Genomic DNA, 18,726 nt, shown 5'->3' with positions numbered 1-18,726 from the left:
CGACCCACAGGTTGAGAACCACTGCCCTAGGTGTTAGAAACCATAAAGTTTGCATTAATATGTCTGCAGCCTCATTACGATCCAACAAGCTAGAAATTGAGCATTGAATCTAAAGGTCCCAAAAAGTTGATTGCTTTTATATGGCAAGAAGATGAGTGTTTGGCCTGATAACTGTATTTAAAGAATCTTTACACTGATTTTGCAGCTTTTTAATACCACCTGTTCTTACTATAGTGGAAATGGCATGTCCTGTTGAATCAGACATTTTGCGTATATATTGCTGCCAGATCTTCCAATCAGAAAGGTTGGGAGGTACACACAAAGCTTTACCCATTGGCAAGATTGCACGTTTTTCTGACAAGCCTAAAAACAAAACTCCACCATATTGTACATATATGTATCAAAGATTTTCATTAATGAGATGCGGCTGATAATAAAGCTACTGACTTGCATTATGATACAATCTACTTCAAAAAGTAAACACAGATGCTGACACATGGAGCGAGGAGTGATTGGTTATTCATTAAATATCAGTTATACTGCATGTATCTGTGAAACTTTGGACAACAATCACAAACTACGTTTGATAAAACAAACTAAAGTAAAGGTACATCTTTATAGATATTTTTCTTTTTTAAAACATCTCTTAAAAATATCAATTTAACATAATATATAAACAAAGTTTATGCTTACAATGGTCTCTCCGTTAAAAAAATATTCACTTCTACTATAAGGCTCAGTTGCTTTTCAAAATGGAATTACAAAGGCATGTACTTATTTTACATACTGTACAATCCATTCAGGTACATTAGACACAAAGGTGAAACCATTAGTCTGTTCCCCAAGCTGTTTGTAACCACATTATTTAAGATGGTTTTGCTTGACCCTCTTAAATTATAAACTACAATCCAAAACACATTCTTTTAATATTATTATTTCCAATGTTAAACTTTGAACAGTGGCCTCACTTTATTTATATTTTCCACTGAACAGCACAAATAGAAGCACACTTAAAAAATACACTGGAATTCTTGAAAAAAAGAGAAGCTACTTCAATGTTGAACTTAAAATTACTCAAGCAGGTGTTTGTGTAAGAGCCGGTGTTTATTGTCTGTTAACCTGCCACACGCTTAATCAGGTTTTTGGTTGCCCATTTTGTGTAATAGGGTTTATCTTTTCTAGTGAGACATCCGCATCATAATCCAAAATCCCTGAAAATGCAGGAGACATTTTCTCCAGGCTTTTAGACAAGCCACTTTCATCTTCTTTTTTCAGCACTTCATCTTCGGGGCAAATAATTGCATGTGGGATCAGGTAAACTAAATTGCACTCGTTTGGTATTGAACCTTTGGGCTCTTGCTGGCATGAGTAGACAACAGCTCCATTGTTATTAATGCTGACAGTTTCTATGACGTTGTTTGATGTAGGGCAGAGCCTGTAGCAGCCTAGAAGGTTTGAAAATGCTTTACGGAAATCAGCATTAAAGGCATATATGATGGGATTTAAAGATGAATTTGCCCACCCAAACCAAACAAACACATCAAAGGTGGTAGAACTAATGCAGAAAGGTTCTGTTCCACTTGTGGTTAGACTGGGATCACAAAATGGCACTATGCAGTTCAATATAAAAAAGGGCAGCCAGCAACATACAAAAACTCCCATAATAACTGATAATGTTTTTAAAACCTTTGTTTCTCTTTTAAAAGAGGTCTTTAATGAGCTTTCTGGTTGCTGGCAGTCAAGGCTGTTCCTGTTGCCAGTGCTATTCTGACAATTCTTGGCATGCACTGCTGCCCTTTCTAAAGCTGAGATGCGCCTTATTTGTTTGGCTGCTATTCTGTAAATCCGCGTGTAGGTTACAATCATGATGGCCACTGGTATATAGAAGCTAATCAAGGAAGAGGATATTGCATATGTCCTATTTAGACTGGAGTCGCAGTTGTCCATTGTCCTACCATGTAAAGTGATGTTTAGATCAAAGAAACTGGTGGTCTTTGCTTTGTGCCAGTTAAGCTGCACAGGAATGAAAGATATTAGGATTGACAAAGTCCACGCAACACTAATCATTATAAATGCTACCTTTGGTGTCATTTTTCTTTCATATCTAAATGGACTAGAGATGGCCCAATAGCGGTCAACACTGATGACGCAAAGGTTCAAGATTGAAGCTGTTGAACACATAATATCAAATGCAACCCAGATATTGCAGAAAGTACCAAAGGGCCAAAATCCGGCAATTTCAGCAACAGCTTTCCATGGCATAACCAAGACAGCGACTAATAAGTCAGATACAGCTAAGGAAATGACAAAGAAATTGGTGACTTTTGATCGAAGGTGACGAAACCTGATGACAGCTGCACAGACCAGGGTGTTACCAAGTAGAGTTGAAAGAATTAATACAGAAAGGAAACAGCCTGTAAGAACTCGAAAAGATGAATCTCTTTCTGCAAGTAAAACGTCTTCATCCATACTTGTTATATTTAATGTCATTGCGTTCTCCAAGTGAAATTCATGGCATTGATCTTTGAGTACAAGATCTGCTATTATTTGCTGGTCTACAATCCTCGGAGGAAACAGGGGAGTCAATTCCAATTTTCATTCCAAATTAGGATGATTAAATAAACACTAGCTTAATTTATTTAATTTTGTCCCAACAAGGAATCAAATACGCTCATTTGACAACTACAATAGTGTTTGCTTTTTTTGTAAATAAAGTGCAAAATTGCAGAAGTAAAGTGAAATTTCTTATTGAACTATGGTGATCTTTGTCCCCAGGACTGGTACGTGAATTTGTAATGGTCTGTAGGTAGCATTCTTCTTGTTCCCCAGCATGTTTTGCCAATGAATCCCAGGCTACACACCTTTTATTCAGCTCAGTGGGGTAACCTCTTGGAGTGATTCAGAACTCTTCACGACAAGTGTTTCAGGCTGTAGGTAGAAAATAGGGAAAATTTTAGTGTTACTGCAAAGAAACAACCCCCCCCCCTAACTTTATTCATCCTACACTATTCTAAATTCTTGATTTTTCATTCAAAAGGAAATTCTTAAGTGCCATAATGCAGCTTTTATCCCCATTAAAATGACGTGACAAGAGAAGTTATTTCAGCATTCACATCTTTAGCTCTATTTGCAAATGCACGAAGATTGCAGTATATATTTTTGTTGCATTAATGTCCTGCTGAATGGTTCTATCACCCAGAATTGGTAAGTTGTGAATATAAAGTAATTAGATGAGCATGCTAACTGTATCTCATAAAGAGTTCTCCAGTTTGTATGATTGGAAAACAACATAACTAGACTTTGTGCCGATAAAACGCTCCTCAGTGTATGGACTGTCACATAAACTCTGGCCATGGGGGAAATATATATTTATAAAACAAATCTGATCCTTTAATCCATCCACTGAAACTGTACTGAAACTCATTTTTCAAAAGAGCAAACAGATTTTTTTTATATTTAATTTTGAAATATGACATGGGACTAGACATATTCTTAGTGTCCCAGGTGCCCACAGCCATGAGACCTGTGCTCTGATAAACTTCATTCATCTTTATTGCTGTGCTGCAGGTTGGAGTAATATCACCCTTTCCCTCCAGCAGCCAATCAGCATAACAATAGGAAGGTTACAGCTCCCTTATACCTGCATTGCTAAAAATGCTCCCAATAGCAGTCAATAGTAAAACAACCAAGTCTGTCCATGACGCCTCCAGTTACACCGAGTAGGAGTAGTTATCGATATGCAGTTCCATTGTGCAGTGCTGGCTCTTTCATACCAATATAACAAAAAAATAAGCACATCTTTTGGTTCAAAAGTAAAATTTTAAATGGTAGAATGAATTATGTACACAGTGTAATTTAGTAATAAAAACTACAGCATAAAAATCATGATAGTATCCCTTTAAGATTTATTCGATTTACACAGTTTTCTCTTCTAACATTGGTAAGCAGGGATTTTCATGTTCATTTCTTAAAGATCAAATATTTTTAGCCTAGAATTCAGTCTGTGCGTATCACTATAACCTAGCACTATGCAATCTGAAGCATGAAATCTATGAATAATGAGTTCTTCTGTTTACTCAAGTAAGAGGCAGGCATGATGTAGAGATTGTCCTCTGACCTAATTTCTAGGAAATGAATATAAAAAAATATTTGCTTAAATTAGTGTGCTTCTCCTGTTAGTAGAGCAGATGTTCAACATTTGGCAAAATTCACACTTTCATTTATCTTTTAAATATAATAATATGATAAAAGAATATCACATCACAGTCGGATTTGTTTCTTGCGGTTGGTTCTGAAGGCCTTCAAAATGGAATTTGAACTTGTGCCACTGGCCCTAGCAGTCAGTTTTTTCAATGATAGACTGGAAGATGAACAGGAGTGGGTCAAAACAGAAAGATAATAAGTAAAAAATAATATATGCCTGGAAATGAATGGGGTATTTCAACATGTGAATTTTAAGTACTATGGAAACTGGATATGGAAAGTGATATGTTAAAACAATTTTGCAACTGAATCATTATTTTGTGTGTTTTGGCTTAGCAGCTGTTCCTCTACTATTCCTCTCTTGAATCTGAAATTTACAATACTATCTGGTTTCTAAGGTCAGTGGCCAGAAATCAGAAAGTCAATTGATTTTATTTTATTCATTTTTCTAGGGGTATAATCAGTGGTCCTTATCTATATAAATATAACTTTAAAGGAGAAGGAAAAGTAAAAACTAAGTAAGCTTTATCAGAAAGGTCTATGTAAATACAGCCATAAGCACTCACAGAAAAGCTGCACTGAGTCCTCTATCAAAAGAAACACAGGATTTCCTGTCTCCTTTTTTGTAAACACATTCTTCAGTATCTGACTTCCTCTCTCAGAAAAATCCTTCATTCCTGGGGCCAGATTCTGCTCAGTTCTCTCCTCTCACCCCTCTCCTGCTCCCCCCTCCTATAAGAATTCATAAAACTCACTACCCCCACCCTTAGGAATGTGTGATCTGAGTTATAACAGCTAGAGCTGCAAGCAGGAAGCTAGGAAGACCAAGCTAAAATGGCAGCTGCAATCTTAAACAAACAGAGAAAGCTTCTAGGGCTGTTTACTCAGGTATGGTAATGCTTTCTGCAGAATAAACATAGTGTTCTAGGTGGCACTAATGTGGCGAATCTATTGGCAGTAAAATGCCAAAATTAATTTCCTTCTCCCTTAAAGCCTGGCAAGCTAAGAGACTGGTTCCTGATTAGTGATGAGCCGAATTTTTCTGCTGCGAATTTTCACGGAAGTCTTGCAACACACAGAGACTTGGGCTATATGGGAGTTTCATGGATCGGAAAACCCACAACTACCATTTCACGTTCTCCCACACAATGAGGTTTAACCTTGAATTTCACCCAGTTCTGAAAACTTAGCAGCATTTAGATACTGCATTTAACACTACAGATCCCATTCCCCAGTGACTCATTATTAATCATTAATTAATCATCTTTCCTCCTCATCATTCCTTCCTCCTCTTTTTTTCTGTCCTTTCCACTTTATCTTCCCATTACCTTTCCCTCTTTGTTTCTCTATCTTCTGTCCTCCTCCTCATCTCTTTTTCTTTATTATTTTTTTTAATAGAAAAATGTATGTTGAATATACATTCTCTCAAGTATAGGTTTCTATTTTGCTGGTAATGAAGGAGTTGAATCAGAAGTAGGGCACTATACTGATTTAGAGGCACTCCAGCAACTCACATGACTTATATTATTGATTATTGATATTAAATGTTGTTAAATCTTTGTAAGCTTTACCACCTTGAGAGCTTCTTGTAGTGCGAGTAGACAGTTCCTTAAAGGGGGCAGCTCCCTTTCCTTTATTAGGCGTTTTTGACTCCAGACAGAAAGATGTACAGACTCTTACTTGTCCAGATAACGTTTTATTAACAAGTGATGGTCACCAAGTCATTCAGGCAGGCAGTTGATCAAATAAAAGTTTAAACATATATCATTCATCTTCCAAGTCTGTCCCTAGGCCAGCTGCATAGCTAGGTTAATTATCTCTTCAATTCCGTTACCATGTCCTACCTAGTCCCACCTATCCACTTTAGAGGTCTGGTATCCACTCTAGTACCTCCACTCTCTCTCTAGTGGTCCGGTACTCTTCAGTGATACCCCTGCACTCTTTCCAGATAGGACTTTTCATCTACGGGCAGAAGCCTCTTACACTCCTCCTAGCTGCTTCTATACTGACGCTGGATTCCCTGGCTAACGGGATGCCCGTTGGAACCTGGTTCCCCTCTCTCCTGGTTGGGGCAGAGGCTGCCCATTCTATCTACCCTAGCTGCCTTGTGCACCTAGTGCTCGCTATTACACCCCTCAAACCTTCTAACTATTCTATAACTATACTAACTATTCCTCTCCTACTGTCCCAGGTCCTGACTCACCTCCTGTCGATAGGTGTTAACTCATCTACACCCGCCTGTCAAAGACCCTGAACCTGGGTGTGGCTGCTCCTTTTATATCGTCCTGCCTGCACTGCCCTCTGGTGGCCAGTGGTCTAAATTACACTTAGCTATTTTAATTATACCCAAGTTACTATACTGTCTAATGGCTAAACAAAGCAATAACACTTAACAAATTCACCAGAACACATATTAAGCATACAAAATTCTCCTTATCTTTGCACCAACATTTTCCACCTCCTTACATTCTAAATTGTTATTTTGTTCTTGTTAATTCTACAATAAAAATATGTTACAAAAAAATCATTGATTATATTATAAATCTTCCATCCTAGGCACAAGCCCTTGGTGCCTATATATAACCCCACAGCGATTACCTTTCCTGTGGCGGAGAGGGTCCAGGGGGGCTGCATAGCTAGATCATAGAGCACAATTGCTCTCTCTGTACTAGCAGAGCTAAAATGCATCTATTTCTGTACATTTTCCAGGAGTGCCTTTTTGCCACCCCTGGTAACTTTGGGGGCCCCTGTCTGACGAGACCAAATTGGTAGCTTTTATCAACCCCTGCATGACTGATGATCTCTGAAACTGTAAAATATCTTTTAGCAGCAAACACAAAAAATACTACTGTTCTTACTGATTTCATTGTCCTTAATGAATATGTCAAAGGAATTCTGTCATAATTTTTATGGTGTAGTTTATATTACTAAATAATACTGGGTGCATTACAAACAATTCATTCTACCATTTAACATTTTATTTGCTAACCAATAAATGTATTTTTTTAGCTGTAATATTGGTGTGTAGGCAGCTATCTCAATGCATTGTGCCTTGGCTTTCAGAAAGAGGCAGCAACAGAACTGCTTTCAGATAACCTATTGTTTCTTCTACCCTCCAACTGGAGGAGTGATGACTTGGTTGAGCCAGACATGGATTTTTACTATTGAGTATTATTCTTATATCAGCCACTAGGTGGGCATGAGAGCATTTCAAATACAGGTGCCATGGAGCTGTTAACTTGTTCCCTTCCCACTGTTCTGCTGATCAGCTGCTGGGCGGAAAGGAGGGGGGTGATATCACTCCTACTTGCAGTGTGACTGAAGTTTATCAGAGCACAGGTCACATGGTGGAGGGTACTTTAGAAACTAGCAACATGTCTAGCCCCATGCCAAATTTCAAAATTAAATATTAACAAATCTGTTTGCTCTTTTGAAAAAAGGATTTCAGTGCAGGATTCTGCTGAAAGAGCACTATTATTTAATAAATTTTTTAAAAGCATGTTTTCTCATGACAGAATCCCTTTAAAAGAAATGATCCAAAGGACTTAAAATGCAACACTAGCAGACCAAAAATGTTCCATTTATCATTCGTCCCACTGCAGATGTCAAATACACACCGGCTATAATACTCAGGCAAAAGCCTTTGGCAAATGCATTGGTTGATAAAGTAGAAATCATGTTTACTCTCTAATGACCTAACTGAGCCTTTGGTATAGTAGCAATACTCTCAGAAGCGTTACAGCTTAGATTTTGTGATCATGTCCTCTAGCTTCAAATAAAGGACAATCCAATATGAATGATTGCTTACAAATGTGCCTGTGTGTATATTCTTACACTACAACCAAGACAAGTGTTATATTTTAGATTTTAAACCATTTTTTGTCATAAAGGCAGTCATCACATTCATTTTATACCAATATGAATGATTTGTATTTATATATGTTAATACTGATTAGGGATCCCCTCTGTCCTGGCTTTCCTAGGTTGGTCCTCTTTTTAAGGGTTATATTTTCATGTCTTAACATTCTGGGAATATAAAATGTCTCAGTCTTCATAAGTCTAGAATAGGTTCTAGCTGACCTTCACTGTCTCATGTAACAAAATGCTTTTACCCTATGGGCTGCCCAAGAGCATTGTTATTGCACCAAAATGAGCATATTATAGATGGCTCACTGGCTTAGGAGATTTGAATTTAAATTCCAGTCACATGATTCCTTCGCTGAACCTTGGCACCTTGTAGGAGCATTTTATATCCAAGTGCAATGAGTTATTAAAACCTTTTTGCCAAACTGATTCTATTTACTATGCTTCTGTGCCACCAATGAGATAACATGTTTTGGCTGGGGATGTGAAGTCTGATACACTAAGTCCGATTTGTAGCACTAAAATTTGTGGGGGAAAAAAGTTGCAAATCTTTCAAGACAATGCGACCAAACGGCTAAAAATCTGCCCAGATCATGTAGAAGTCAAGTCAATGGCAGATGTCCCTTCCCTTTCCTGAAAGATCCTTTACTTGCTTCAAAATTCAGATTTTTGACGCTGGTTTTTTCTAAAAAAAAATACTTTTTTAGTTCAGACTGTTTAGTAAAATAAAACATTTGTGGATTCGAGTTTACTTGAATTTTAATATAAAAAAATGAGAAATGTTACAGTTTTAGAAAATGTGCCCCTAAATGATAAGCTGGCACTGCTATCCAGTAACTGATGCCAGTAACTGTTATTTGTATGGTATAAAGTGCTTTAAATGCTAGTATCCACATTGTACAGTGTGCTGTATGCCATTTTCATTTTAAACTGTATGCCATTAGCCATGAATATCCAGTTTAAAATGATATACCATTAATCACACTGTGTATGCACAATAGGTACTGGTAACTATGTATCTCACAATATAAAGTACTTCAGATGCCAGAAAAACTTCTCACTGTGTATTACAGTATATATGCCATTATTAATTAATTTCACTATATATGCTATAATTCAACTACCCATTGATCTTACTGCATGGCGTAACAGAGATGCCACTACACAGAACCAACTGATTTCACTTTACTGTACATGCTTGTGCTACAGTTTCCAGCACTGCTCTTATTATCATGAAATGTTAGCCTTTATCTGAACAATGAAAAACATAAAGAAATGAAATGTCAAGCAAAAAGATCATTTTCCCTAAAATGTACATTGCACAAAAACATACTATGCAGCTAATGGGTATGACCATAAAAGGGGACCTGGCCATCCCATATTTTCAAGATATATAAACTACAACATTCCTGTTTCCACAGTGTCCCCTTATTGAAATTAATGTCTATGTGCATAGTCTATTGATCTGATGTTCAAAAAGAATATCCCCCACAATCATGTAAAATGATGCACAGTCAAACTGGTTGACCTGTTGTTCTTTCGCGTTTGTTATAAATCAAAGTGCATGAATACTGTATAAGGAAAGTGCTGCTGAATATGTCAGCACTATGGGAGATAAAGGGCTAGAAACTCTTTTGGGACATACTTTTGTCAGGAGAACAGTAAATAAAAGAGCTAAGGGTAGCCGCACTAATATGAATGTTCCTGTATGGGAGCCTCATATGTTACTTTAACCCCTCAAGTGTAAAAAAACAAAAACTCTAGGATGTCAGTCTAGACTTGGGCAGGCAGAATTAAGAGAACAATTCTCTGTAACCAAGAAATTAGCCAGAGGGAATTCCAGAACTACACGGAGACATGAAGAGTTCTAAGCATAATGGCAGAGAATACAAAAAAACAATCTAAGGCGCCAACATAGGCTAGTCCCGACAAAATGCCTGGCATGTAGTAGTTGGGGCGCCACTGTGCATTGTAAGTAAAAGCTCTTATTGGGCTGAATTGAGATACTGGTAAAACAAAATCTGATTTAATATCTGAATGATCCTGCTTGATCAAACTATACTGATTTGTCGGGCAAACCCTCAGGCTTTCTCCCTCAGGATGTAACTTACCCTTTACATCAGCACATATTTTGCACCATTTTGGCACCTAGTGCACCTAGTGCCACCCTGAGGTAGCCTAGACATGACACCCCTCTTTATCTCTCCATGCATAGTTTTTTTTGCGTGGGAGTGGGTCATGCAGGGGGATGCATCGCTAGCACTAGAAGAGCCAATATTCCAATTTACCAGGATTGTTTTTTGCCGCCCCTAGCGCTGAAGGACGCTGCCGCCTGAGGCAAGTTTCTCAATTCCCCTCATGGCAGCAGTGCCCCTGCCCACCATACTTTGTGTATCAGGGGGTTTCTACCACACTCTACAACTTTGAGAAAGCCAAAATGTCAGTTCCGCCTTTAAGGAGTCAGATATAATAAAACTCTAACATTTCTTTTTTATTTTTAAAAATTCAAATAAACTCACTTTGTCTTACATTTACATAAAAGTCTGAACTGAAAAAGTCAGCGCAGAAAAAGTCACCGAAAAATAATAAAAAATTGTTGCACGAAAAACCAACATCAAACATCCGAAACCTCTAAAGTTTCTAAGCATAACAAGGATCCTCCAGGGCAGGAAAGGGCCATCTGCCATTGGCTTCTACATGATTTCAGCAAGTTTTAGCTGGCAGATTTAAATTTTTAGCCATTTAGACACATAGGGGCCCATTTACTTACTCACGAACGGGCCGAATGCGTCCGATTGCGTTTTTTTCGTAATGATCGGTATTTTGCGATTTTTTCGGAAAATTATCGCGACTTTTTCGTTACCAATACGATTTTTGCGGAAAAACGCGAGTTTTTCGTAGCCATTCCGAAAGTTGCGATTTTTTCGTAGCGTTAAAACTTGCGCAAAAAGTTGGGTTTTTTTTCGTAGTGTTAAAACTTGCGCAAAACGTCGCGCCTTTTAAGTTTTAACGCTACGAAAAAAGCGCAACTTTTCGCGCAAGTTTTAACGCTACGAAAAAATCGCAACTTTCGGAATGGCTACGAAAAACTCGCGTTTTTTCGCGCAAATCGTATTGGTAACGAAAAAGTCGCGATAATTTCCGAAAAGTCGTAAAGGCGCCGAAAAAATCGCAAAAAATACGAAAAAGTCGCAAAAAAATTGTTTGTTTTCCAATCGGAATTTTTCCAATTCGGATTCGAATTCGTGGGTTAGTAAATCAGCCCCATAGTAAATTTAAAAAAGTCATCACAGGTATAGGACCTGTTATCCAGAATGCTTGGATAAGGGTATTCCGGATAAGGAGTCTTTCCGTAATTTGGATCTCCATACCTTAAGTCTACTAAAAAATCAAGAAAACGTTAATTAAACCCAATAGGAGTAGGTACTGTTTTATCACTACAGAGAAAAAGGAAATCAGTTTTAAAATACTGTATTATTCGATAAAAATGGAGTCTATGGGAGATGGGCTTTCCGTAATTCGGAGCTTTCTGGATAATCGGTTTCCGGATAAGGGATCTGATACCTGTACTAGCACTAAAAAATCTGAATCGGAAAAAATGCCACCCTTAGTTTAGAGCAGTCTACTGTTATTGAATTTATAATGCATACAGTATATATACATATACATACTTATTTTATAAATAGTTATCGTTTGTAATTTTTCTGTTTTGCTGTTTTTATACTATCAAGTTCATACCTTCATAAATACCCCCATCCCCTCCAAAGGTTTATACAGCACAAGTATGAAGACTGTAACTCAGGCTTGCTTCTGAAATGAGACCTAGCAAATTCAACTGCATGCCCTGAGGAATAGCTGTAGCTCCCAGTGCAGGACCAGGACACATTATGTTCAACAAAATCTTCACTGCAAACAGTATTCCCAGCTGGTTTGGTTCTATCCATATTTAAACATGTTTCTATGCTTGAGGAAAAAAAAAGAATTAAAGTTAAATGGGCTTTTGTTTTCTTTTTGTGCCTTAGTAAATCTAACCTGGCCCATAATGTATTCAGAGTGTTCTCTGTAACATGATATATATCATAAATTTTATCAATTGCTTGATAAACCTGTTTGATGGAACATCGCAAATGATCTTGGATTAAAAAAGTTGTTTTCAATGCCAGAGCTCACTTAAATAATGAATTGGCTTCTTAGAAGGCAGTAAGACCTTTCCAGCTGGCTGAAATCCATTTTTAGCTTCAGACTGCAGATCGCTCTTCTCTGACTGACAGGCCTCCTCATTCACAGTTCAGTTCTTTCAGAAAAGAAACACAGCTAAACTGAATGGGATTCGTGACCAAGAAAGGGAAATTTGTGATTTAACAAATCAATTCTACACCTTTCCTCCTCTGTTGAAGAGCTGTTACAATATAGATTGGAAATAGGATAACACCACACAGTAGTAATATACAGCAGGTCAACTCAATATCTCAGCATTCTGTGCTCCAGGATGAAGTCCACGTCAAGCTGAAATGAGCCCTAGATTTGTCTCCGAAGTGCAGAGATGCCAGACTTTAAGCGAGATTTGAAAGCAGGCCAGGGGGGTATCTACTGTGCCAGAGCATCCCAACCAAAAATACCAAATTTTAATTAAAAACACCATAATTACAAATCTTTGAAAGCATCTTTTTATACAGCACCATGTCTCCACAACAACATCACTGCTGCTATCATGGATCTTCTAGGATATATATAATTTTATGAAAAAATGGTGAAACAAAAGGGTTGAGAAAGTGGTATGGTATTTATGCATTCATTTTCAGGGTTCCTAATGCAACAGGCATCCAAGGCAATGATGACTGCTCATCCGACCCGTGCATGCCAACTCCCCCATAGTCCACCCACTCACCACCAAACCATACCACTTTCTCTCCCTTCAGCCGTTTGTTCAGCACCTACAATACTGATGCTGAGTGAGCAATACTCACAGGGCTGGAGGAGGTAGCAGAGGCATCTGTCTAAGGTCCTAGCACAACCCAACCCCCCCCCCCCCCCGTGCCCTAGGCGCATGTCTCTTCTGCCTACCTCTAGTTCCAGTCCTGCAAAGGGACATATTTATCAAAGGGTGAACAAACAGATTACCACGGTTCACCAAAGGAGATATGAGTGTGTACTGTTCCATGCTATTAAATTAAATGTGATTTTCTACTGAAACTTTCTGCATTGAGTCAGTCAGTATCGAAGCTAACATGCAATTGGGGAAGGAGATTCTACCCCCTTACTTTATTGAATTACCTTAATAACTTGAATGAAACATATTTTTTTAAATAAGAGCCTATTTTTAATCAGCAATAAAGGGCTGCAACATATCACCTTTAACAAAACAAACTGTAAAAAATAGAAATGATAACTTACTTTATTTACAAACAGTGCTTATATACTATCATAAGTGCTAAGAAAAAACTACAAAAACAAGTGCAAATTGCCATATCTTATGGTATGTGTCCTGTTATTAATCTATCATTCTAAATTTAACTAAATTGGGGAGGGTGTATGGGAAAAGGTCAATTGAAAGGCTAAACTGCAGGGTACTGTGGTCAGTATTTCTGAAACAGCCTAAGGGGCAGATTTATAAAATCAAGGGTTCAAATCCCGAATGGGAAAAATTCGGATTGGAAATTAAAATTTCTGAAGATCGCATATATCACGAAAATGCTTACGAAAAAATCGTATTAGTCATGATAATATCATATTGGCGATCCGAAAGTCACTAAATTTTCATACCGTACAATTGTAAACAGCGGTAAAACCTTTCCGATTTTTTTGTGCAACTGCAAGAAAAATTTGCCGAAAATACGCTCAGAGCGTTCGTGCCTTTGTAAAAGTGTGGAAGTGATAGCAGTTTCAATGCAGATCAGTAGTGATGAGCGAATCTGTCCCAGCGAAAATGTCACACGTCAAAAAAAATTGTCGCCCACGGCAATTTTTTTGTTGCGTGGCTATTCTTTTGTCACCAGCGGCTATTCTTTTGTCACCCACAGCTATTCTTTTGTCGCGGGCGACAATTTTTGGACGCTCGCGAATTTTTCCGCAACAAATTTTTTCATCCGGTTTGCGAAGCAAAATTCATCACAAAGCCATGCCTGCCAAAACATTTCGCCCATCACTACAGATCAGCTTTAAAAAGATAATTAAAAAGCTATGGGAAATCCCATGAAATGACTAGGGGAGCAAATGCTGCTCTCTCACAGCTATATTCATTAAGGGTGGGCAGTGGGGTGAAAGTAGGCATTCTTCATCCTGTCCCCTACCCATGCCCACAAGTTTAGAAACAGCAGCAGACAGATTGTCAAATTGTCGGATTCGGTATTGCAAAATGGATTTTGGATCTATTTTGCAATACCAAATCCGACAATTCGAAATATGTTTTAATTAATATAGCTGTGCTGAAATGGAGCACAGAGACATGCCGGTATTATCTAGGCTGGAAGGCTGGGTGCAAACCACAAAAACATGCCAGACTGCATCCCTCCTTCCTGCCTTTCATGTCATAAAGTGCCCCTTTGGGGTTATATTATTTAGCACTGTATCAAACACCATCAGTTCCTTATTATATTATATGTGAGAAGATGTTTTTAGCCACAAATCTCACAAGGTTTTCAATAACCCGCAGGAGTCTATGTTATTGATTTCTTTTTCTGTATTTTTTTATTCACCTGAAAAGCTTATGGATTCATAATAAAGGTTATGTTTTAATTGGATTTTTAGTCAGCGACCACCTTTTACATACAGCGGGAAGGTACATACTTACAGTATTGTGCTACTTTAATGAAGAAAGTTTCTTTCTACTTTCAACCGCCTTATATTTGTGAGCTTTCTGTCACTGTACTATTCAGTTCAACCAGCTTTCCCATTTGTCTTCCTTCTAAACAGTGTCAAGGCCATTAATCTATTAAAGTCAGTTTTAAATTCTTTACAACATCAAGTGCTGAAATATTCAGAGCAGCAGAAACTACTAAAACTTGAGTTTATTGGCCTATAAAAACATTTCCTTTTCCATCAGGGCTAATAAAATGTTTGCTGCTTTTGTTTTTTTTACAAAGCCATTATCCAACACGATCTATAATATACAGTAAGTTGGTAAAGTGTATGTAAGTGCACATGACATTAGGGGGGCCATTTTTTTTTAACTGCTAAATTTCAAATCCGACAATTCTCCAGCTAAAACTTGTTGAGATCATGTAGAAATCCATGGCAGATGTCCCTTCCCTGGAAGATCCTTCTTGGCTTCGAAAATTTTCAGATATTTAATGCTTGTTTTTTGTGTGTCAATTTGAAAAAGTAAAGGTTTCGGCACGACAATTTGAAAAAGTCGTAGTTTTGTGATTTTTTTCCCAGAATGATCAAAATGTGAGTTTAAAAACTCACCCATGTTCTATTCATTCCTGTGGGATTTTTAGAAGCGTATTTATCAATGGGTGAAAGTTTGATAAATATGATTTATAAAAATCCCATAGAAAGTGGGTGATTTTTTTGTGGTAATCTCTAGGGACAGATTTATTAAAATTTGAGTTTAGAGCTTAATCCATAAAAACTCACCCACGTTCTATTTATTCCCATGGGATAGAAGTGTATTTATTAAATGGTGAGTTCTAACGTGGGTGAGTTTTTATATATCAGGCTCTAAACTCACATTTTGATGAATCTTCCACCTAAACTAACATTTTGATAAATCTACCAAAATGTCAGACATTCATGGAAATGAGTTTATTCGAATTTATAAAAAGAAAAAAATTGGAAAATTTAGAGTTTTAGTAAATCTGCCCCTAGATATTGGTATATTTTCCTTGAAAAATAGCTGTTGCCCATAGTGTAACACAAACAATATGGGGCTGATTTACTAACCCACGAATTCGAATCCGAATTGGAAAAATTCCGATTGGAAAACGAACATTTTACGACTTTTTCGTATTTTTTGCGATTTTTTCGGCGCCTTTACGACTTTTCGGAAATTATTGCGACTTTTTCGTTACCAATACGATTTGCGCGAAAAAACGCGAGTTTTTCGTAGCCATTCCGAAAGTTGCGATTTTTTCGTAGCGTTAAAACTTGCGTGAAAAGTTGCGCTTTTTAAAAGGCGCAACGTTTTGCGCAAGTTTTAACACTACGAAAAAATCGCAACTTTTTGCGCAAGTTTTAACGCTACGAAAAAATCGCAACTTTCGGAATGGATACGAAAAACTCGCGTTTTTCCACAAAAATCGTATTGGTAACGAAAAAGTTGCGATAATTTTCCGAAAAAATCGCAAAATACCGATCATTACGAAAAAAACGCAATCGGACGCATTCGGCCCGTTCGTGAGTAAGTAAATGGGCCCCTATGGGTCATGTTACATATCGAAGTCTAAATTAAATCCACTATGGTTTTGATTTTCTTTTCTCTGGAGGGGACAATTGTTAATTTCCAGCAACAATAATATGCAATCAGATCCATATCAGATACCAAAGTCTCAAACAATTCAGTTCATATGTAAAGCTGGCCCGCAACTGCAAACTTAGCCCCTTCAGGAAAAGTCAAGAGCTTGGAGCTTGTATGATGCCACTGTCAAACAGATGGCCTGCCCAGCTGGTATCTGTCCAAATAACATTGTGATATCTGGCAGGTATATTTTTCATTAGATAGATATTAGACAAAATAATTTGTTTGCAGAAGGATTTTTCCTTTTTTTTTGCATTTCACAAACTTTTACTTTGCTATTGACTTTTACATTATTCAATTTTATTATATTTCCCCAAAGGTATTCAGCCAGTTGTAAAAGACCCACCTTTCTCCTTTAGTGAGGCACTACAATTGAAATGCTTAGAATTATGGGTTAATTAGGGTTAATTTATTAAGGAGATACAAACAGATTTGCTACTTACCCACTAAAAACCTACTATGCACTATGCCACGATTGCCTCCGACCACAAGGAGGCACAAGTCTGTATGTTCAATGTCAGGGTTTCTCAGGGCACAAGTAAAGGGCTCCCTTGATCTCTACCAAGTGTAGCCCAGATGGGGCAATCGCTAGGTGTAAAGCATTTTTATGGGTGCAAATTCGCTGCCAATATTGCACCTAGAGTCATGCACACTCATATTAAAAGTCTAACTTTTGGTGGTTGAGTCTGGTTTTAAATGAAGAATATGACAAAGCAGGTGAGGTGAGCTGTTTATGCAAGGAATCCCTTCTGTACAGATGAATGGGCAATGTTGCCAATGCGAGTGAACGATGAGCAGATTATAGAAACATTAATCTTGTTGATACTCAAGAAAGTGAAACAAACTGCCGAATAAAGAATTGATGTTATATTTGAACCTTTTTATTTGCTTTTTTCAGTTTATTATTTCTCTTAAGTAATGCATTTAGCTAAGAGCTAACCACCTGAAATAGAAGCCATATGTGGCAGCACTACATACTGAGCTCCTTATTAGTAGGATAATCTTGCTAAAATGAGCTCACTTCAATTAAAAAATGGAGCTGTTTTACTATGATTTCCTGGCATGCTTTTGTTTGAGAAACAGCAAGCTCCATTGTTCTAGATGCTTAATTTAACTTTGCTAATGAGCAGCGGGAATAAAGCATTGAAACTTACACGGTTTCACTACAAGTGGCATAATCCTTTTCAAATGGCATTATAGGAATATAAGTAATTCAGGAGGATGCAGTATAAGCATTAATTGCCATATCCCTTTTTGGGTTCCTCTTTCTATGTATAGTACAGTCTTTATAGCACACTGAATGCAATGTTACAATAAATAAAGCCATTATAAAGAAAATTAATTATATTTTCTATAGCATCATGGAATTAAGCAGTAGGTGTCACAATGGCCCCATTTATTTATAACAATAACAATAAAAGAACAGAAAAATCAACGTATTTCCAATCTAAATATGAAGCGTATATTTCTAAAGCAGAAGGAATAGAAATAAAAGTCAACCCAGCTCATCAAAAATATATAGAGAAGTTATTAAAATGTTATAAAGCAATGGGATTTCACTATCCCATGATAATTATTTCTCTTTCATTTGATCCACAAATCATTTTTTCATGCTTTATTATATAGGCAAGTCTCTTTCACTGTAAATGGCAGCATTAAGAAACGCCAGTCTATCTCCATATGTAATAAAAGGCACTACATTTGCCCAGGAGCAGTAACCCATAGCAACCAAAAAGATGTTTTCTTTTAAAGAGGTGACCAATAAATGCTACCTGCTGATTGGTTTCTATGGGTTACTGCTCCTGGGCAAACTTAGTGCCTTTTATTACATTACCCCATTAGTCCAAAGGGACAGTAAATAAAGGGCTGATATATCATAATCAATTATTTTATCTTGGAATTACATTCTTACTTCTTTCTCTTTGTGACTGATTTTGTTTTCTTAATGTATACATTCCTGTACTCTGACTTACTGTATTGTGCTGACCCAAATAAAATCAATACCCTTTCCCCCTGGCCTCCTAATTCAATTCGGTACATTTAAATTAGTGACCTAAACAATGTATAAGGCTATAAAGCAAGCGGCCATTAAGATGATCCAAAATGGCTTTACACTATCTAGACAAAAATAAACCATTCCTTGCATTTGCTGCCCAGAAATAAAATAAATCTTCTCTTGTTTAAAATGTTATTGCTTAAAA

The 18,726-nt window shown here is 37.3% G+C and overlaps 1 protein-coding gene across 1 annotated transcript in view; it reads right to left on the bottom strand.

The window, feature by feature from the left end:
• Positions 1-736: 736 nt before the first annotated feature.
• drd1 (dopamine receptor D1) overlaps positions 737-18,726 on the bottom strand; it is a 31,947-nt gene continuing 13,957 nt past the window's right edge. The window contains exon 3 of the mRNA XM_018092205.2: positions 737-2,928. Within this exon, the coding sequence (XP_017947694.2) occupies positions 1,135-2,490 (1,356 nt within the window). The 5' untranslated portion in view covers positions 2,491-2,928 and the 3' untranslated portion in view covers positions 737-1,134. The remainder of the gene's footprint in view (positions 2,929-18,726) is intronic.

Source organism: Xenopus tropicalis, chromosome 3 (genome assembly GCF_000004195.4).
Source record: "Xenopus tropicalis strain Nigerian chromosome 3, UCB_Xtro_10.0, whole genome shotgun sequence".
NCBI classification, from domain to species: Eukaryota; Metazoa; Chordata; class Amphibia; order Anura; family Pipidae; genus Xenopus; species Xenopus tropicalis.
This window is presented reverse-complemented; position numbering and strand designations above follow the sequence as displayed.